This window comes from Labrus mixtus, chromosome 10, assembly GCF_963584025.1.
Source record: "Labrus mixtus chromosome 10, fLabMix1.1, whole genome shotgun sequence".
Classification (NCBI taxonomy): Eukaryota; Metazoa; Chordata; class Actinopteri; order Labriformes; family Labridae; genus Labrus; species Labrus mixtus.
This window is the reverse complement of record NC_083621.1, coordinates 21605379-21627882: the sequence shown is the minus strand read 5'-3', so window position 1 is coordinate 21627882 and position 22504 is coordinate 21605379. Positions and strand designations below refer to the sequence as shown.

The 22504-nt window shown below is 39.7% G+C and overlaps 2 protein-coding genes across 2 annotated transcripts in view; both read right to left on the bottom strand.

The window, feature by feature from the left end:
- Positions 1–9083, bottom strand: part of pigg (phosphatidylinositol glycan anchor biosynthesis class G (EMM blood group)) — a 28276-nt gene extending 19193 nt beyond the window's left edge. The window contains exons 1-5 of the mRNA XM_061048746.1: positions 8878–9083; positions 8576–8781; positions 4227–4436; positions 2921–3109; positions 1260–1398 (exon numbers count right to left, since the gene is read on the bottom strand). Coding sequence (XP_060904729.1) covers positions 1260–1398; positions 2921–3109; positions 4227–4436; positions 8576–8781; positions 8878–9031 — 898 coding nt within the window. The 5' untranslated portion in view covers positions 9032–9083. The remainder of the gene's footprint in view (positions 1–1259; positions 1399–2920; positions 3110–4226; positions 4437–8575; positions 8782–8877) is intronic.
- Positions 9084–10199: 1116 nt separating this feature from the next.
- Positions 10200–20326, bottom strand: guf1 (GTP binding elongation factor GUF1). The gene is made up of 17 exons (XM_061048743.1): positions 19989–20326; positions 19573–19684; positions 19040–19188; positions 18768–18848; positions 18596–18673; positions 18420–18503; positions 18272–18336; positions 17976–18179; positions 17588–17727; positions 16266–16389; positions 13982–14114; positions 13437–13580; positions 12033–12166; positions 11750–11851; positions 11156–11275; positions 10999–11035; positions 10200–10903 (listed from the first exon to the last, which is right to left on the bottom strand). The coding sequence occupies exons 1-17, from the start codon at positions 20172–20174 to the stop codon at positions 10769–10771; spliced, it is 2028 nt and encodes a 675-aa protein (XP_060904726.1). The 5' UTR covers positions 20175–20326; the 3' UTR covers positions 10200–10768.
- Positions 20327–22504: the final 2178 nt, after the last annotated feature.

The window sequence follows — 22504 nt, the reverse complement described above, 5'->3', positions numbered from 1 at the left end:
GAGGGTTTGATCGTCAAGAGAAAAACAACTCAACCATTAACCGAAGATGAATACATGTATAACTCAATGATGATGCCAAAGATGTTATTTTCACTTTCCCTAGAATTCAAACAGTGGCAGTTATTCTCCAAAATGTCTGTCAAAGTGGCCGTTTGAGAATCTTTAAAACCCTTTTATAGCCAAATCGTCTGTTTATTTTAAAAATGTAAAATAGTTCTCACAAATCTGAGAAAGTAAGACAACTGCATTCTTCTGACTGGCACAACTCTTCTAAACTTATTCTGTGACAAAAGCAAGAGAGTTAGAAATATCATAACAAGGACACAGATTTCTAGCAAGATTTTGCTTTTGATGCACATAATAACTTAGGAACTAAAGGATAATTCCATAAATCTACTAAGAACATACGGCTCATTTGAATGTGTCACTGAACATTACCTGACTAATAAGTGTTAAAGCTATGGTTTGAGTTGTAGTACTGATACTAGTGAGTAAATGTACTAAACTCCTGAAACTGAATACAGCAGCTGAAAATAACTCTGTGAGTCATGACTGTCTACAATGGGTGTAACACCCGAGTCCCACTGTCTGTGATGTTTTCAGAGTTTTCCGAGTCCTATCTTCAGTTTGTTTACATCGTTGGGACGGCCGGCTGACTCCTCCCCTTGCGTATAAAAGTTGTTTAATTGAGGGATTAGAGAAAAGAAGAATAACATACTGTACTCACTGCTTAACTGTGTTTCTAGATCACGCTCATTTCAGGTAAATTTACATGCAGTGTGAAGATACGAGCATAATAAAGATCGCTAGCATTAGCATGCTAACACAACAATGCAGCGCAAGTTGTTTTGGTTTCATGCTGGTCTCAAGGGCGACATCTGCTGGATCAAAAAATCACATATAAAGCCTGTAAAAAAATTTACCTGAGAAAAGATCTCAAAAATAGAATAGGCTGTGAAAGGAGCAATTATCAGGATCACACTTTCACACTCAACCTCATTTCTTTATGCAAAGAAGTTCATCTCATGGGTCTCTATATGCTCACTCTTATGTAGTTTTATTATAACTTAACATTTAGTTTGAGTCGTTGGACATTTTCACTGATAACAAACACTATTTCTCTCCAGCAGGACGTGCACTCATAATGCTGTGACGTACTTTTTAAGACTCTTTGTGTTGACAAGTTATAACTGCGTGTGTTCATTTCCGTCCAACAAACAGAAAACCTTCACTCAAATCCTCAACTCTAATCATCGTACCTTTTCTTTTGAAGGCTGGACTTATGAGCACCAGGGGCGTATTGACTTCTGGCTCTGAGGAACCTCCGTGGCTGCCGGTCTCAGACATGCCATGGTCTCCACACAGCACCAGCAGGTAGGGCAGGGATCCGTCTGCCTCCTGAGAGAAGCAAACATCAGGTTAATGGACTCCCCCTATGTGCTTATCACCCTGAAGCTCTGAGATGTGAATGATTCATATTTCACACCAAAAAGGCAAAAATACATTTATGACTTTAAAAAAAGGAACTATGACATCACTTCCAGTCACGGTTTCACTGCAACTCCTTTGGTATCTTTTCTCTGAGATTCGTTTTGTACACTAGGCTCACAGGATCCAGAAAATGAAAATGAATTCAACATGGAGTCTCTAAGACTTGTGGCATAGGGTGCTGATTTAAAAGCACAACTACAGTGATAACAAGACAAAGGCAAAAACTTCCCCCAGCCTCAAAGTGCTCTGAAAACAATTCACAGAAGAAGGCTGTTTTTAACATTTCTATGATGGAACCATTTTAATAACGTCTTTTTTTGCTTTCATCAGGGGAGTTACTCTTTTGTGTGTCCCACCAAAGAGCACATTAACCACACTTTGTTTGAACTTCCGAGCACTCCAGTCAAGACTCTCGTTTTCTTTGCCTCAACAATCCACAACACCGTTCAATCAGAATCCAAATCAGGTCAATTGCCAAGTAGGTTTACACATACAAGGGATACGTCTTGGTGTTATGATGCAAAAACAAAGAACAAAGAAGTAGATAACAAAGGAAGAAAAACTAACTAGACGGAGCTCATCATTGTGGGGTGGCTGTGGCTCAGTTGGTATAGTCGGTCGTCTCTCAGCAGGAAGGTTGGGGGGTTCGATCCCCAGCTCCTGCAGCTACATGTCCGATGTGTCCTTGGGCAAGACACTTAACCCCAAGTTGCTCCCTCTGCTTTGTTTGTGGCGTATGAATGTGTGTGATGGGTTTAGTTACTTCTAATGGACACTTAAAATAGAAACCTCTACCATCAGTGTGTGAATGTGTAGGTGTGACCTGCAGTGTAAAAGCACTTTGAGTAGTCAGAAGACTAGAAAAGCGCTAAACAAGCTGAAGTCCATTCACCATTTAACAGACAAAATGTCCAGTGTACATTAATGTAAGGCATTAAGTCTAATTTAGAGGCTGAACACTGATGTAATATTAAGTGTCTCTGTGTGCTGGATGAGAGTCTTTGTGACATGAGGGATTTCATTGATGCAGCAGACAGATAAGAGACTGATTTTAGACATGACGTTTTGGTCCTGATAGGCTGCAGTCTTTTGACAGAGGGGGGGGGGGTAAGGTCGACACAATCTTAAGTGCACGTCTCAGGTTTCTGGAGATCTACAGGTCGTGGAGAGAAAACCCCTAAACTCTTTGCATGACTGAGGATAAGGATGTTATAAAATATGACTCTTTTGTCTTTTTCTGAACAGGCTAGGTCATCACATAAATGTAACTAGCATTGTTCTGCTATTTAAATACATAAATTATCATTCTTCATCAATCATCTCTGCTGACTCAAGTTGGCAAAAAAAAGAAAATGAAGTCTGAAAATCTCAACCAAAAACATGTGGATGCAAAATGGTAACCCCGGAAAGATTAAGAGAACAAAAGCACCTTTGAAATGAGAGCACTGTGAATCTTCTTGAGGATGTCATCCATCTCGAGCAGTTTAGGCTGGATGAGGGAACTGTGGGGTCCACTGATATGACCGATGTGGTCAAGGCCTAGGTAGTGAAGGATCAAAATGTCCCAGTCATCTCTTTTGAGGGTGCCATCCAAGTGACGGGTCACATTGTTGTCAACCTGCGAGGAGACATTACACATAAAAGATACATGTTAATCAATATAGAGTATGTCAACTGATAGTATCCATTGTCAAAAAAAAATCTAATCTGGGCCCCTATAGCAAATAAATAGTGATTTGGCTACATCTATTTCCCTCAGCCTCACATCTATTAACATTATAAAAGAAAAAGAATAAGAATAAGATATATGAGGGCAAATTCAGTTTTACACTCTGTTATTGATCATGCTACACACACTAAGGCTGAAATACACACACACATGCACAAACAGGATCGTGCCTTGCTCAAGGGGCAGTGCTCAGGAAGTGAACTAGCACCTCTCCAGCTTCCAGACCAATTTCCAGGCTTGGTCCACACAGAGACTTGAGCCGGTGACCCTCTAGTTCTCGACCCAAGTCTCTGCAGACTAAGCTACTGCCGTCCCCTTTTTTTAAAATTATAAATATGAAAGTGATTCTTAGAGCTGCTCAACTTCAACCTCTTTTATTAACATAATCAGTCCTCCCTGCTTCATCATCATTACAGATGCTGATGTTAATATTAGACTGATCAGTCTATTAACATACTAAGTTGTTACTTCTAACACAACACATGACCTTTACCATTATTGCTGACATTGTTGCTATAAATCTATCATTGTTGCTCTGTTTTTCCCGATCCGTCTCTTTCTTTCTGCATCTCCCTCTATCCCTCTTTCAAAGCACAACACAGTTTCAGCAGATGGCTGTTCAACATGAGGAAATACGGGGAGAGAAAGCGGGGGATGACATGCACCAAATAGCCTCAGGGCCGATAGTTGAACCTGCGACCAGTGCGACGAGGACTCTAGCCTCTGCACACGGGCTGCCTGTTCTACTGACTCAGCTAAACTCAGCGCCCCAAATAAATCCCTTTTAATGTTAAACCACCCTATATGTTTTTGTTAAAAGTTCAACCTTTAAGCTCGTAAAGACAATAAGGTTACATTATTTAGTTTTATAATTCTTCATGTATCATTTTCAAGGTAAGTACCATATCAGCCATCAGGTGCTGGCTACAGTTCATTATTGATCAGCAGAAAAACACAGGTACATCACTTCTATCTTTCATAGTCGCAGTGTGTGATTCACACATACCTCAGTGTAATCAGAAACAAAGAAGGACGTTGTGCCATCGTACTCCATGAAGTGTTTGGGAAAGAGGCGCACCCAGGTATCATCTCCGTAGAACACCATTCTCTTCCCTGCCGTCTTTGCCTGCCAAATGAGGTTGTCTTCCAGCAGCGCAGGAGAATTTAGGTTCATTACGACGTCAATGAAGCCAGGGATGCTGCCAGTGGTGAGAGCCTGCGGAGTTACATGATTTTGTCAGTGTTACTGGAATAATAATTGTGTTCAGTGGTGTTAAACAACCTTAGTTTTGTCACATCACTTCAGCGAAGCGAGAGTAATGCAGTACAATTTTACAGTAAGAATAACGGCACACCTGAACGACCAAAAACACTTTTTGTGAACATGATGTGTTCTTCATATATTGTGACTGCTAGATGTCTCCAGTCTTTCACTGAACTAATACAACCATGCCCTATGTTCCTTGGCCTTAAGATGTTAGCATTTCCATGATATCTCTTTGTTTATTGTTATTTCAGGCGGTGTAGTTTTCATATTTCATTTATAGAAAAGAAGTTCACTAAATTGGATTCTCGTACAGGAGAAAGATTAGGCAAACTCATTTTCACAAATCCCAAACCTATTTTTCTGAGTGTGTGATGCTTATGAGCTACAGTATCCACAGTTCAGTTTCTAACCTCCTCCCAGAATTTAATGTAGGACAGCACCGGTCTTCATTAGACTTCAAAGCAGCAGAGGAACAGAGGCTATTTTGGAAGTTAGGGGCAAACCTGCTGCATTGTACTAAGGCCTTGTTTTAATACATTAAAGTACACATGAGGTTGCAGATGGAGGCTGAAAACACTGCATAGAGTCAGAAGAGAGAGAGTGGGGAATGACAATAGACTGTAAATATTAGTGGATGAAGCCTGAGTGACGTCATCCATCTGTTAGTGCAGGGGGCTCTGGAGGCTCATCAGCAGCAGCCGCCATGCTGGAAATCCTGTCTCAGTCTAACTTTTAGTCAACATAACGACAGACTGAGAGCTGGAGCTGAGGCGGGTTTTAAGCCTCTTGACGAACCGTTACATCGCGCCCACCTGTCAATCATGTCAGCTATGCGACTAACTATGGATAACACGTATCGTTCTCAAAATCAAAAGTAAAAAAAAAACATTGACCCCCATGTACAGTGTGTGCCAGTGATGACAATAACTATTTCTGGCTTCATTTTTCAAGACCGGAGGTTGCTGCTTGGGAATGACGTGCAGGAAAGGAGCCACGGGTCAGATTCAAACCCAGGCCTCCTGATTGGAGGACTGTAGTCTCCCTACATGGGGCGCATGAACTAACCACTAGTCTACCGGTTGCCCCAGCATCAACATGTTAATTGCGATTAATGATTAAGGTCTGAAATGAATGCATTCATTTTTTTAATCACGCTTAATCTCATGCTATTTTGTCCCTTTAGGCTCACCGTAGATAAGCCTCCTCAGTGTCTCCCTGTAGTCACAGTGGTAAAAGAAGGACACTTTTGCATCTTTGAATGTCTCATTTCACTTTAAAAAAACTCTCAGACAGCTCAGCTGACGAGTCCAAAGTCATATCCACCTGATGACATCACACATTGACCTTTGTTACCGTTCCTTTGAGCTGTTTGACTTTAGTTTCCTTTTCTCGTGGTTAAGTTAGTGTTGTAGCCTTCGATAAAGGCCTTTTTTCAAAATAAAAGCAGGGTTGAATTGAAACAGCAAGTCAAGTACTCTGTTTTATACAGTACAACAAATCTAAATAGAAGCCTTACAATTTTTATTTTAAAATGCAAAACACTGGAATTTCAAACATGCGATTAAAAATGCGATTAATGGCAATAAAGTAATGAAATTTAGCGATTACTCACAATTAATAAATAATTTGACAGCCCTAATTTATTAATACAACCAAAAGGCCACTGATCTTTCTTTTAACTGGAAACAAATATTAAAACCTCAAGATTTTACCTATTAATGCTGTTTAGCTCCCAGTCATTAATCAAGCATCACAGATTATCCTCCCGCTGAGACATCATGCAGTCTTCATCCCTTTCCCACTTTTTCAAATGCCTCTTTTTCTATTGGTCAACATTAGAAGCAGCTACTCAGTTCAGGCAACCTGTGAATATTTCTGAAAATCTTTCAAATGCAGTTTTATTCAAGTGGTAAACTTAGGAATGTAGTTTAACATGATTTCAAGATGCACAGTCAGCTTTCCACAGACATGTAGGAGTCAGCCAGTGGGTCCTTTGTAATGGAGTGTTTGTATGACATTCACAGCTTTTATAAGAAGAGAAAATTGGACAATTAGGTCTAATCATGTGTGTGTAAATGAATAGCTGTGCTAGAGATCCTGATTGAGGTTACCTGTCTGTGTCCTATCAGTTAATTGGGTGCATTGCAGTGATACTGAGCAGTATATGGAAGTTGGCTTGTACCTCCCCCTACAGGTGTGTGACAGAACCTAATGGTGGTGATGGGAGATGATCACATATACAGTATGCTTCTTGAATCGTCTTCTGCGGTTCAGGTTCATAGAACAAAAAAAGTTCTTAAAGGGATACTTCACCCATTTGCATTAAGCTTTGTATCATTAGAAACCTGCTAGTATTTGTGAATGGTCCTGCATCCCGCCCTCACAAATCAAACAATAAATAATGTAAATCTTCCAAGACGGCTAACATCCAGATCTGGGTTAGGGTAAAGGGCACCAATCCCCCTTTTCTCTATTACCACTGCATCATTCTCTAAATCCCTGGATTAGGGAGGAACATCTGTCCCTTTTTCAATCACCCTAAGCTTTATCACGACATCCCTTCTCCTCATCATCACTGACCTCGCTCCAACTCTTACCATCAAAATAATGTGAACAACTTATTCCATCTTTGTCGAAAGATTGTCGACGTTGACTTGAATGATCTTGGCCAAATTGAAATGTGCAGATTAAGAAGTTATGAAAGTTGAAAGCGTAGTTAGACACTGAATATGATGTTTTCCTTGTCATGATGCCGACACGTGTAGGAACTGATTGTTTTCTGGTATTAAAATCATGAAGAGAGTGTGGGCTCACCTGCACCTCATGAAAAGTGCCCTGAGAAATATTCAGTGTTGATTGATTGATTGATTGAGGGATGGATGTATTGATTGATTGATTGATTGATTGGTTGATGGATCGATGGATGGATGGATGGATTGATTGATTGATTGATGGAAGGATGTATTGATTGATGGAAGGATGTATTGATTGATTTATTGGTTGATTGATTGATTGATTAATTGGTTGATTGATTGAGTGATTGATTAATTGATTGATGATTGATGGATGGATGGATTGATTGGTTGATTGATGATTGATTGATTGATTGGTTGATTGATTGATTGATTGATTGATTGATTGGTTGATTGATTGATTGGTTGATTGGTTGATTGATTGATTGATTGATTGATTGATTGATTGATTGATTGGTTGATTGATTGATTGATTGATTGATTGATTGACAGATCAAATCTGAAATGTGTCTTACCTCCCAGCAGCTTCACTTACACCATAAAAAGGTAAGGACAAGATACAAAGATACAAACATTTGACCCAACATTCAAACATCAAACTAATATTCAGAGGCCTTCAGCGCACTTTTATCTGGGATTCAGCTCCATATTCAATTTGAGTCTTGACTGGTGAACAAAAGAGTGCTCTAGTCTGGCCTTATTCAATGTGGGACCCTGTTTCTCAGGTTTGATGGTAATAGTTTAAATTCACTGTTCAGGGCGTGGCCGGAGACAATGCTGTTCGTCAGCCTTAACATGTTACAATAGGCCGTCAAAGAGTCTCTGAAGTGGTTGGAGTGTGAAAATCCTCATCTGGATTTATTTGTCAAGAGCATTAAAATAAAAATAAAAACACCTCCATTACTACACAACGCAGTTTGAAAGCAAACTGTATTAGCTGGACATAACACTGTATTCTTAAAGGTTCCCTGACACCCTCATTCAAGTGATAGGATACTTGCCTTCACTTAAAAACAAAAGCCAACTAGATATTCATAAGAAAGATGAACATGTCTGTGAGACAGAGAAGAGGAGTCATACATGTCTTAACACCTGGACCACTGCATCCTTGTCTCAATGATTGGAAGATAACACGACTCATGCATTCATCACAGACTGTTTTGTTTATTATGAAATTATACTCAAACAAGTTCTGCATTAAAATAAAACGCAGAGATCTTAACTTCACAGCTGTGTATTCATTACATTGCCTTACCTGACACATAGATAGACACATGGATTAGAGAGGGACTCATTTAAAACACAACATTATGATAACTGAGTATTATATCTTACCTTTATCCTGGGCATGGTGACTGTTGGAGGTCTTGCTTTAGCCACAAAGCTGAGAGATGAGCCTCTTTCCACCATGTGTCTGGTGTAGGGCATATATCTGCGACCATCGGGGCCAAACACAAAGTCCTGACGCAGGGCATCGATCAACATGACGACCACCCTCTTAAAGAGAGGCTGGGGGAGGCGGGAGGAGTTGGGGGCGCTTCCTGAAATGAGAGCAAATTATAATGACACTTTTGATCAGGCTGCAGTCAACAATGCAGGACTACAACAAGGTAAGTGAGAGACAGACGTGAGCTCACCTGTCAGCGGCTCTGCAGGAAGGTCTGACAGCTTGTTCTTGGAGGAGACTGAAGACTTCACAGGTACAGGGAAAAACCCCCGCAGAAACAGGGCGATTCCAATCCCTTCGCATATCAAAATAAACGAGGCAAAAACGGACGATCGTACTTTCATGTTGCTGCTTGACGGACACTATGAATGACTTCGTAACTCAGCAATCGACCTGAAGCTTTCTACAAGAGGTTACCACAACAAAGAGGTTAAGCTGCGTCTCATATCAGCTACACGCAGCGCCACATACGATTATTAAAAAGTCACGAATTATACAAACTTCATATATGGTTTGAATGTGTTGTCCTCATTTTTTGTATGTATTCACAAAAAAACATGACCGATGTAGCCATTCAATTGACTTCCGCGTTGATAGCATGGAAGTACGGGTATGACGTTGAGTCAAATTAGGGCGATTCGCTTTTTTTACTTTCATGTTGGTGTGTTGTTTGACTCAGCTGTGGTAAATAAAGTATAGAAAACAATGCAAATGTCAACCATGATGTCTCGTTACGTATCATTTATTGTACCGAAAGAAACAAAATTAGAGTCGTTTTGTTGTATCTACAGGTTTCAAGGAAAGATGAAAAATGCACAGCATAATTGCATTTTTTTTTAAATCATCAAATAGGCAATACAAGATATGATTTATTTAAAGATGGCAACATGATCACAAGGCTTTGAAATCAGAAACTAAAGTATGGTGAGTATAGACCTGACAGACACTAATCTGTCATTGCAGGTTGTGATCAGTTGAAGACATCAGTGGACTTTGTACTTTGCTTTATTCATTTTTTCTTATGAATGGAATAACACTTAATAAGGTGGTACTGTCAATGGTAACAGTCTTGATACAACCACATATGGAACAATCGATGTTTCCTTCTGTTCAAGGTTTGATTAGGAAAATGACAGCCATGACACTTTAAATATCAGCAAATTACTTCATATGCATTTACCATGTTTCCTCAAACCTCCATATCACATTCAGGGTTTTATTTAACTGCTTCATCAACCAAGTTAGGACTGAACACTTTTTATCTTGTCTGATGAGCAAAATTAACGGATTTAAACTATCTAAATGATTAAAAAAAAATCTGATCATAAAATAACACTCCAGTCTGCTGTTCTCATAAATCTGTTCAAAATTCATTTAAATAAATTGGGAAATATGTTTAAACAGACCTTGATTTATAACAACATGACGTTTTGAGATTCTGTATGGGTAATTCTGTTAAATGTAAGAGAATGAATAATGAAGCATATTTTGGAAATAAGCACAATACAGCAGTTTACAGCACTAACATACTCTTTATTCAGAAACAAAGCAGCAGGGTATTTTAATAAAGAGACCTGATATCATTATAATAATCTCTATTTACAGATTCGGAATGAAAATGTCAAATGTGTACTCAGCGGTCCAGATTTTCAGCAGAGGAAGTGTTCAGGTTTCCGTCTGTGGTACATTTGTTGTCCGAGCTGTATTGACTGACTACGTATCAGCAGGCTGGTGTGTCCATGAAAAACAGTCTGTGTGGACAGCAACAAACAGGCAGAACGTTATCCACGCTAATGACATACCAGCTCCCATCTGTGGTGGTCACACAGTCATATATTTGTCTCTACAGACAGATATCTGCAGAAGAGGGAGCTAACAATTCATGATCAAATACACTGTGTTTACACTGCAGACGTAAATGATGCACAGAAAGGGAAGTCTTGCCTGAAATTCATATACATTTAATGAGAATAACTGAGAGACTTACATCCACTCCCAGAGGCATATACCGTCTTTCAGACATTGATAGACTATGATTGTTGCTGGGTTTATGAGACTGTATAATACTATGCTGGTGGCATCTATTTGTCTGTTCTTTTCAGGACATTAATGAAGGCATCTTTGGGAACTTCCACACTGCCGATCAGACGCATCTTCTTTTTGCCCTCTGCTTGTTTCTTCAGAAGCTTCATCTTCCGAGTTATGTCCCCTCCATACTGCCAAGATACAAAGCGTTACTCCTTTAAGACTTTCTGAAATATGTTTGTATACTCACAATTTTCAGAGTAAAAAAAAAAGAAGCTTCACTTACACATTTAGCGAGAACATTTTTTCTGTAGGCCTTTATTCTGAAAGAGACATATTACATTATTTCATTTTAAGTTTTAGTAAAGTATTATGAAAATATAGTTCTTACTGCTTTCTGTATACTTTAAGTACACTAAGTAGCTTAGTGCAGATGTACTTACGTTTCCCTTGCAATGACTTTACTTCCTATAGCCGCCTGAACAGCGATCTCAAACATCTGCCTGGGTATCGAGTCCTTGAGTCTCACACACATAGCTTTCCCTGCAAGGTATGCACGGTCTCTGCAACAAAAACACAATCAATAAAAACACAGATTAAAAACTTTGAAATGCTTCTGCTCCATGCTGCTGGCGAGAAATAAAAAAGTTATACACATAATTCAACTAAAAAATTAAAACTAAAAACTTTGAAATAGATCCAAAATGATAACAAGGATTAACATCTCATCGTTCTGCCAAAAAAGAAAACCAGGGTTCCTAAAACATCACAGTTATAGGCACAAAAGAGCGATTAAGGCATTAACACAATCATGTCCAATCATGTCTTTCAAGACACATAGGCCACACCCACATTGTTTACATGACTTCAGCAGTTCTGGAAAATAAAAACACCTATTCACAGAATTATGAAGCGGCATCAATGTTTCACCTCCTAAAAAAAACTTCTTGCTCAAAGTATCGAGCTGGAGTCAGAAAAGTCAAGTGTAAGTATCTGAGTGGGTTTAGTGTTTCAGGGAGATTAGAAACATGGAGTACCTGTGAACAATGGTGGTGAGTTCTTCCACAGGTCGTCCATTTAGCAGAATATCCATCTTTATCAAATCGGCAGCCTGGTGGCCGGCGTTCTCATAGTCAAAGCTGTTGAGTAGAACATAAGTGAATGCTGTTGAGAGTCATCATAGTGATTTTAAGGTTTGTATAATCACCTACCAAACATAATACGGAAGAAGATTGTAGGAGAATTTAAATACCCGACTTCTATGTTACTTGTTCATAAAGGGTTTGTGAATGTGGTGAAATCTTCTGAACAGATCTTTACCTTGCATATCCAGAGGACAGAGACTTGAGAAGGTCGTAGAAATCCACAACTATTTCATTTAAAGGGAAAAGATACTTCATCATGACGCGCTGGTCGTCTATGTAAGTGATGTTCTTCTGGACCGCTCTGCGATCCTAAAAAAAAGAAAAAAAGAAAAAAAAAATTATTATTCTTCTACACAAGTCAATCCAGATGATTAGAATCTTACCGATCACAGACCAGCAGTTTCAGGAGGATGTAGCTGTGGAGACAGACGGTATGGTCCTCTTTTGGAAAAATCATCAGTTAAACCCCCCCAGCTCCTCCGATCTAAATGTTGATGTATCCTTGGGCAAGATACTGAACCCTAAATCGCTCTTGAGGCCTTCAGTGCCTGGTTACTTGTGTGATCTGTGTAAATGGCATGAAGTATAAAGTGCTTTGAGATTTTTCAGAAACTAGAAAGGTTCAATGTAAGTGCAGTCATTTTACCTGGAAAATTAATCAAGTTATTTCTGGGGAGGAGCTGGGATTCGAACCCCCGACCTTCCCCAACCGCCTCTACCAACTGAGCGCTGACACCTCCCCTGCTTCAGCATATTCAAGCATTAAAGATTACAATATAGATAATAATATGAATAAATCATGTAAAAATAGATTTGTGGTCATTGTTGTTTATTTATTTATTTACGTGTACACCTGGAACAGCTCATCAGAAAACATCACGGTCTTGATCAGAGCGGGTTGAAGCAGCACTCAGAGTATGTTGTAAATAACTTACAGAAACAGTGCGTGCGGTCGAGGCTGTGGATTAACAAGTCCACCTTCTACCTTCTCTTCCACTCTCTCTCCCTCTCAAAAACACACACACAGCTTTATTATCTCTTGTCAGCTCACAGAATTGTTCTGAGGCACATGACTATCTTGTTCAAATAATGTAGGGCTGTTCTTCCTGTGCTTCTTGTAATGAGGATTTCTCTGCAGCAGGTTCATCTGTGTTTCAGGAGACCTTCCTGTTCAGCACCATGGACAGTGCATCAGTGTCAAAGACCCTGACACACTGAGCAGTCTCTTCACTCACACTCTTAAGAATATTAGGCTCAAGTCTGGGTAGGATTGGAGCGGGTTGTAAAAACTCCTGACCTTCACATCCCTACTGTGGACACTTTTGAGATAACCTACTTTTGTTTAGGTGGTTGTTTGTTTAAGTGTTGATGTGGATTTGAACCCCTACACATCACCTCTACATGCTATTTATTTCTACTGACAAATAATCTCAATCTTTAGAAAAAATAAATGATGATAAAACTGTCGGGATGAGTTTATATTAGTTCCAAAAGACAGCCATCTCATCATTTTTGAGAAAAATTTGTCTGCATATCAACACCCTTTAAATCGGCTTGCGGACGATCATCTTGATCTTACCAGGCAGAGAGCCATGATCTTGCCAGTGTATGTTTCTGGAGTGAGAATGGTTCCCAGTACCATCGGCTCCATATACTCTGACACCACTGATCTGTCTGGGAACTGAGCAGGGTTCACAATGGTTATCTCCTCACTGCCATGAACCTGTGAGAACAACAAACAAGATTTACACTTCTAAATAAAACTCGAAGAGCTCTTTCAACAGTCTTTCATGCTTTGAAAGTGAAACTCCACCATAGAAACTCCACGTAAAGACTACAGAATGAAATACTGTGGAAACTCTAACATCCCTGAAGCCACTGTTACAGTACGTCACAAAACTGATCAATTCTGTCATTTTTAATGATTCTTTTATAAGAAACAAGTCTTTACATACTCCATGCTGCTGATGAATGATTTAAATACGTTATACATTCCAATTAGCTGAGATCCTGAGAGAACATTTTGATTCCCATTGTTATTTGCTTTCCTCGTCAGGTCAGCGTGTCTTCTTGCCTAACCTTCAGTGTTAACACACAAACAGATGAGCTGGAAACAGTTGTCACCTTGATGAGTTTGGTTGAACTGAGGGTAGCCTTGTAGGGCACGGTGGGTGCAGTTACTATGACAGATGCATTGTACTCCTGTTCGAGCCGCTGATTAAACACCTCCATATGGAGAAGACCCAGGAAGCCAAGTCTGCAGGAAACCGCAAAGCAAACAGATGAAATCAAGTTCAAGATTAGAAATGAGTTCTCCTTATTGCAAAGAGCCTTTCTGGAACGAGTTCCTCAGTGAGTAAGATCCATTGTTAACTTCAGTGCAGTTGTATACTTCCAGATGATCTATGCTGCAGTCCCTGATATGGTGTTTTCACACATGCACAAAACTCCTGAATACTTCCTAAAAATGTCTGTATGAGCTGTTTGTGTGAAACTGTTGACACAAACAGCTCAATTTTTCACTCTGGGGTTTTCCATGAGAAGTCGAGGTGAGCTGATGTGAGAACGCAGCAGGAAATATTCAGGAAATTCACCTGAGGCGAGTAACAGGGATGAAGACTTTTATATCCTGCTTCCGGCGCACTACCATGACACATCTGGTGTGATCCCTGCACACATATTGAAACAGCTTCTTAATGTTTTCTGTTTGTTTGTGTGTTCTTCTCCGCTCTTTTGTTCACACCGTTAATAAGTTGAATTTCACGTAGCTTTGATAACCTTACATATAAAGGCTCCTGTCCCACAGGGGCCGCCTGTGCATGCGTGTGTGAACAAGCAAGTCAAGACGATTTCAGGGGAAGTCTGCCAGAAACATTCTAGAAATATTCAGGAGTGAAAATGTGAAAACAGCTGTAAAATCAGATTTAGACCATTCAGACTGATATATATATATATATATAAATATAACTGTCACTTGGCGGGCAATTTTGGCAACATACTGTTAAGTATGTCCTGAGGTTAAGTTGTGTTCTCCTCCATGAATAATATCAAATACTGACACACTTCAGCCTTTTAAATGATAAAGAAAATCCCTCCTACTTCATCAAACACATTTAAGACCCATTTAAGGATCTGGATAAATCTTTCTTTAAAAACATGAAAACACAAAGTGCCTCATTCAGCAAACATTCCTATGAAGAGATGTGTTCTTAAAACCCACTTACACACTTTAGGAGCCAATTTAGTGAACAGATCTTTTGTATTGTAATGCAGTGTTGGTTTATATGTTTATGTAATTACTTAATTTGGACACCAGGTGGTGATAATTGATAATGTGTGATAATTGATAATGTGTGATAATTGATAATGTGTGATAATTGGTCAGGTGTGATAATTGGTCAGGCGGTATGGTTAAGTGTCTAAAGGTCACTGACAGGAAATGTTGGCATAGGTGGGAGGAACATCCGGTTCTTACCGTAACGTACTCATGATATCATCCTAACGCCACATGTGTTTTACTAACAGTCGGCTGCACAATGTCAACATGTACATGAACAATGACAGAAATATAAACTAAAATAGCTGAACTAGTAGCTCTAACATTATTTTAATGCAAACTGTATCGATATAACGATGTTTTCTTACCCTATATCTATCTCGTTTGAAAATATATTCTTATAAGAAGGGCTTTTAGGGCTGGGCGATAATATATCGCCCAGCCCTAAAAGACATATAAAACATGTTTTAAAAATATATGAGATATGGCCACCGTCTCTGTTATTTCTCCCCAGATGTAACTATTCTCACATCATCAGGTGTGCATCCCTTTCTGATCACAGCGTGATGTACCCTGTTTCTGCTGACAGCGCTGTCTGAACTAGCGATGTGACGGGATCTATCTGTTTGTATTGTGTCTCCACTCCTGACACGATGATTTTCACGTAGTAAAATTACATTTCGAGCAGCAGCACATCCACTTCACAACTACTTTAGTATTTCTATCTTGATGTCCAGTGTGCAATTGTTTGAGGCTTTTAATTCTGACATTCCTGACGTCTCATAACTTCTCATTTCGATCCAGTGTGACTTCTGTGTGTATTTGTGCACACAGCGTCGCAGTTTTCCCCTTTAATGTGTATTAAATTGTCCTTTTTCTATGCTTAGTAGGAACACATGCAAACGTTTGTCCAGTTTACGAGGACATTGCATTTTTTAATTCAAGAAAACGGGTGCAAACAATTTTGCTGTTCAAGAACAAGTCATGAATCCGACGTAGGTTTTTTCTTAAGAACCAATTTAAGAAAAAACTTTGGACGATATTAGTGAGTGAGGCTCGATGACTCCTCTGACTTTTCTGTAAACATGTTGACACACACCTCTTACACCTTCTTTTCTGTATTGTCCTTACCTCCACCCTGCTCCCAAAGCCAGACTGCTGTCTCTCTGCACGGTGACACTCGAGTCGTTCAGGGTCAGCCTCTCAATAGCACTGCGGAGGCCTTGGTGCTCTGACTGGTCCATTGGAAACATGCCTTCAGGGGAAAAATCACAAAAGACCGAGTGAACATGGGGATTATTTTAAAAACCCCAACTGCACTTGTGTTACTATTTCATGAAATATAAAATACATCAAATGTTTTAGCTTTGAATACACACTGACACACAAAATCAAGGCTCCTGAGTTAGTATTTCATTAATTAAGGTCTTAAATTAAAGCATTACTTTTTTTAATTGTAATTAATCTCATGCTATTTTCTCCCTTTAGGCTCACAATCGATAAGCCTCCTCAGTGTCTCCCTGTAGTCACAGTGATGTAAAAGAAGGACACTGCTGCATCTTTGAATGTCTCATTTCACTTTAACAAAACTGACGAGTCCAAAGTAACATCCACCTGATGACATCACACGTTGACCTTTGTTACTGTTTGATTTGAGTCTGTGATCCATAACCAGTTCCTTTTTCTGTGGTTATGTTATTGCCGGTGTAGGTACCAGATGTGCTCGGGTGGTCACATCTGCTCGGTGTCCTTTGTCTGCATTTGTTTGATGATGTAGCACTTTGTGATTGGCTGTACGTGAGAGAGTCGGAGAGAGTTTAATGTCTCCTCATGAAAGAGGAAGAACACAAACACACAGTGTCCAAACTGCCTTAAATATTAACACGGTTGATGAGAGTCCCTGTCTGAACGCCCCCTACTGGTAACAGACAGTAAGCCTTGTGTTACATGTTTTACCAGTTTTGACCGCTCTTGTATTTTGTGATAAAACTTCTCCATAGACTCATAGAGTTCATGCGTATTCTCCGCCTGAAGACCCACAAAAACTACATCTGTGAACTCTGCGACAAACGTGATCATTGTTTGTATGATGATGTGCCTCATCATACAAAGTCAGTACAGTCAATCAGACTGTGTAAGGTCAGTAGCAGACGCAGGACCCCGAGCAGCTGTAACCACCTGAGCAGATCTGGTACCTACACCGTAATCTTCCATCTGTTAGAAGAAGGTCCTTACTTTCTTTCAAAATAAAAGTAGGGATGAATTCTTCAGCAAGTAAAGTAGTCTCAGCTTAAAAAAAGTACAAAAAATCTAAATAAAAGCCTGACAATTTTTATTTTTAAATGCGATATAATGGAATTTCAAACCAAAACCAAATTTAAAAATGTAGTGATTAATAGTTTTAGTTTCACACCGAGGATTTGATCTGTTACTGTAAAGAAGGCTTTTCATACCAGCAAAGACCATGGCTCTGGCAGGTTTAAATCCTGGAAGAGCATCCACTGGCCGCTCCTGGTGGTAGAGTGTGTCACCAATCTGGGCCTCCTTAACATCCTTCATCCCTGCAATTATGTAGCCAACCTGGCCTGCAAAACTACACAAGAGGCGGGGAGTGAGGGTGGTGAGAATTGTCACAGCAGTGGACAATTAAACAGCTTTTCACAAACAATAAAATAATGCTGAAGCAGCAATGTCAGTTTTTTTTTAATTGTTATCCCAACAATCCACAGACCGAGACCTGCATGTTTAACTAATCATTGGTTATTATAATAAAATAACTCAAATGATAAGTAGATTCATCATCAGCTCTACTGAATTATGATTAGGAGAGATGGCACATACAGCGCCTGTGTTTGGTGCTCATCTGGCCGGAGAAGCCCCAGTTCATTGACCTCGTAGCTTTTGCCAAGATATGCCGACGCGATCCTGTCCCCTTTCCTGACCCGACCTCCGAACACAGCAATATTAGCCACTACTCCTCTGTAGTGGTTAAAATTGGAGTCGAACACGAGGGCTTTAAATGGGTCATCGATACTTGCCACAGGCCTAAAAAAAATACAAGCAAAAAAAAAAGAAGGCGTGACTTTCATATGCCCAACATGCTTCTTCAAGAGTGAGATCCAAGTGAGCGTTCTTACGGTGGAATTCTGTTCACAACTGCTTGAAGGACCTTCTCGACATTTGTTCCATTTTTAGCGGAAATCTGAGAAAGTCAAAGCCACAGGTTACGTGCTGAGGTGAGTGACACTGAAAACTTGAGAGGAGGTCACATGTTCTCTATTTTACCTTAATGCATTCTTCTCTTGGAATATCAAACATCTTCTCGATCTGAGACTCCACTCTCTCAGGGTCGGCGTTTTTTAAATCAATCTAAGGAAGAAACGTCAAATTGAGTTGGCACACGAAATGCAGCGCAACGTTAACTGCGATTCAACCAAATTCAAGTAGGGACGTCAGGAAACCTTGTTGATAACGGGGATGATTGCCAGCTGAGCTTCGAATGCCAGGTAGAAGTTGGCCACTGTTTGCGCTTGAACCCCCTTCAAATGACAACAACATTTAAAAAAAACAGGCTTCACGTACAGTCACTGGAATTCACTCAGACCACTGGGAACTCAAATTCTGATTCTCTACCTGATTGGCGTCCACAATCAACAAGACACCTTGGCATGCAGAAATTGATCGAGACACTTCATAACTGAAGTCTACGTGACCCTGCAGGGAGAAAAAGCAATCAATCAATATCATAGTAATAGAAATGGTATAGAGGCTACAGAACATATCAAATAAATGTTTGATTGCATTTGTCATAACACATTTTTCCACAGAAACATCAGAGCGGAGAAGCAGACTTTTTCCTTCTGTTGTCATAACTTCTTCTTCTTCTCCTTATCACGAGGGCTTACCGGCGTGTCAATGAGGTTCAGGAGGTACTGCTGTCCCTGGTGGCTGTAGAAGAGCGAGGCTGTCTGGGCCTTCACTGTGATCCCTCTCTCTCGCTCCACCTGAAGCTTGTCCAACACCTGTTTGTTCTTCTCAGTCTTTGCTATGGCACCTGGTTGGATCATATTAGCCCAATCGTACTGTTTTTCATCATCTACTGTTAAAATGTTTTACTACATGTTAGTGCCGCACAAACCTTGATAGAGAGCCGATTTTTGACATCGCAGAGCGATCAAGATCTCACAGTGTCATTCACAACCCTTGGTGTGATAATATACACACAGATCTCAAAGCTCCTGGGTAATGCTGGGATCATATTCTAAAAACTGTAGCTCTATATGATCACATTAGGATGATCAGGTGGCACATCAGTGTGTTTGTCATTATCAGCAAAGCTATTGTGTTCATGTCCCAGTAAGACGTTTAGAGAACTCTTAAAGGTTCAATGCATAGGTCTATGTAACTGGGAAAACACACAGTGTGATGAGCCACATACCTGTCATCTCCAGCAGCCTGTCAGCCAAAGTGCTTTTCCCATGGTCAATATGTGCAATGATGCAAAAATTCCTGATTTTATCCGCAGAAAACTTAGAAAGGTCGACAGCATCCTAAAAGATAGAGGAGACAAGACAATTACATCATTACTATAACACCAAATGAACAGCACTTTAAAGATAGTTGATCATGTCTTCTTGTAGAGGAAATCACAGAACTGCAAAGTGGAGTGAAAGGACATCAAGTTTGTCATACACAAACAAACACTTCAGAACTCTGTATGTAGACTATACGAGAGCTTTGTCCTACAAACAGTCCATCACAGACAGATGTAAGAAAGGGTCTTTATCAAACACATTACTTTAATCCTAACCCTTCTTATTCATTCAATGTGCTACCTGAACTGTTCATGTTTACCTTGTCTGCTTGTGTGCTGAACATCTTGTGACTGCTGGAAAACACAGGTAGCCTTTTCATCCAGCGATGTCTTAACAGTATGTGGGTCGTTTTATCGTTCTGTATATTCCTTAAGAACATTTTATATTGTAAAACACGTCTTATTTGGGGTGTTTCAGAACATCGTTTCACCAGACACAGCGTCATGTTTCCGTCAGTTCCTGTACTGAACTAGGATACTACTGGTGGAATAAAGCGGATCAAAAAATACGTTTTTTTTAAGGAAAATAGTCCTAAACTCAGCACCGTGCATGAGCAGAGACTGGGTGCTGACATTTTGGATTGCACGTCATTGGCAAGGACTTTGTTTTTCTTCTTTGAGGTTTCACGGCTTGTTGGCAAATAACGAATTGTTGCATTTCCGCCACCTGCTGGTATGGAGTGTGGATCAAAACCATCAAAACCATCAAAACCATTAACTGTAAATATTACATCTTTATCTGTACCACTTTTCTGTAAATTAAAAATAATGAAATAAATAGAATAATAAAACTAAATTATTTATTCTCAATCAACTTGGTTTGTCCAAGATACTGAAATGCAATTCTATAGTTTTATTTTAATTAATTTAAAATGCTGGATAGCCGTCAATTTACCCACAAAGCCCATTAGCCTACATGTATCTTCTACCCTATTTATGTGTATATTTTTTTATTATTAAATCGAGTCTGAAAGGTTACTGACGTTATCAGGTGTAGAGGAGTAATAGCAATAATTTGTCTAAATCAATTAGTAATAATTCAGGAAATATTCAATAGTATTTTTTTCCTTTAAATTACGGCTATATTAACCATGAAATTACCACCCTGTACAGCTTTACACTATTTAACACTGAAAGAATTTTTAAATGTGACAATCCAACTCAGATATCACAGAACATAAACTGCAGTGTTGTGATGTCAGTTTTGTCCACCAGGTGGTGTCGTTTGTCCACTTCAATGGAGGCTGACTTAAAAGACCCTCATGTGAACCTTTAAATTTGATTCTTTTTTTGTTATGATGCTAATCAAGGCCGATAGAAGGTTAAAACACATTTTATTTATTGTTGCTGCAGTAAAATGTAACCTGTTTCAAGATGTAAACCCCCTGTTCTTAAAAAGATATGAGACTTTTTTTTTTAAAATGTTACCGACGTAAGCGGGTCCAGTGAACTTAACTGTTATTCCGGTTATGTCGTGAAGACTAGCCTTTCCAGGATCTGCACAAAGTCAGGATGCAATAAAAGAAAGAAGAAGAAAAGGAGGGAGCTGGCTCTGGGATTTGAACACAACGGGAACTTGTTAACAGACTTATTTCAGTTGGCTCCAAAGGCTGATGGGACCCAGGCAGAGGGAGCTAATGTTAGTCAGGAGTCTAGTGCTTACAGTAATGCTGGAAAGTGCATGCATTCATATGGTTAAATCATACTCTGGGAAATATATTCCATATCCCATTCACTGGGCCTTTCAAGGGCTCAGCCTGCAGTCAGGCCTGATGCTAATCGTTGATCATTTTGCTAGTTCCTTGTTGGGTGTCTCTCTAATCTAAGTGGAGGTAAATGGAAATTCTGGGGTATTTGGTCTATAGGCTACAGGAAGAAAACATTTCTGTTTAATATCTAGTTTTAGCCAAATTCAACGGCTAGTTTAAGGCAAACAGATCATGACTATTCTGATCAAACATCAGTATGACAACATAAAACAAAAAAATCTAAGTTATAGGTCACAGTGCCTGTTTTCGCCCAAATGGTACTTTTGTCAACAAGGAAGTGACATTTCACTCCTTCATCCAAACAATACCGTGAGGCCAAATACCAATCTCCACCCTAAAGCCTATAAGCACTGAACCCTCACAGGCTTGAATGGTGTTAGTTCTGAAGTGTATTAGTGTGTTAGTCTGTGAGGCTGGAGAAACAATTAGTAATGGGACACACTATCATGACATCACAGGTTGCCTGGAAACAAGATGTGCTTTTACAAAATAAATGGTAAATGGACTTGAATAGAACTTTTCTAGTCTTTTGACTACTCAATCGTTTACACCGCAGGTCACACCTACACATTCACACACTGGTGGCAGAGGATGCTCTGTAAAGTGATCATCAGAAGTAACTAATCCAAATCACACATTTATACGCCATAAAGGAAGCATCAAGGTTAAGTGTCTTGCCCAAGGACACATCAGACATGTGGCTGCAGGAGCTGGGGATCAGACCCCTGAGCTTCCAGTTGAGAGATGACGACTCTACCAACTGAGCCACGTCACTTGATGATTTCCCGGTGGGAAACAGTAAACTAAACAGACACACTTACTGTGAACATGGCTCAAAGACCAGAGTCCATGAGTGTGGAGTTTTGGATCTAGCCATAGACCAACACCCTTCAGCTTTTATATGAAAACATTTATTAAAACCCTGGGCTGACTCACAGAGTATATCTATCCAGCATCTTTGGACCACTAAATAAGATATAACCAAAAGATATCCTTATTCAGATCAT

Bases quoted from the DNA above. Each gene is read 5' to 3' on its own strand.
- guf1 (XM_061048743.1), bottom strand. From the start codon at position 20,174: ATGACGCTGTGTCTGGTGAAACGATGTTCTGAAACACCCCAAATAAGA. The intron at 18,180-18,271 runs GTAAGAACGCTC...TATTTTTTTTAG, and splicing joins GTTGTGAACAGAATTCCACC to GCCTGTGGCAAGTATCGATG. The intron at 11,852-12,032 runs GTAAAGATCTGT...TCTACTCAACAG, and splicing joins CTGTCCTCTGGATATGCAAG to CTTTGACTATGAGAACGCCG.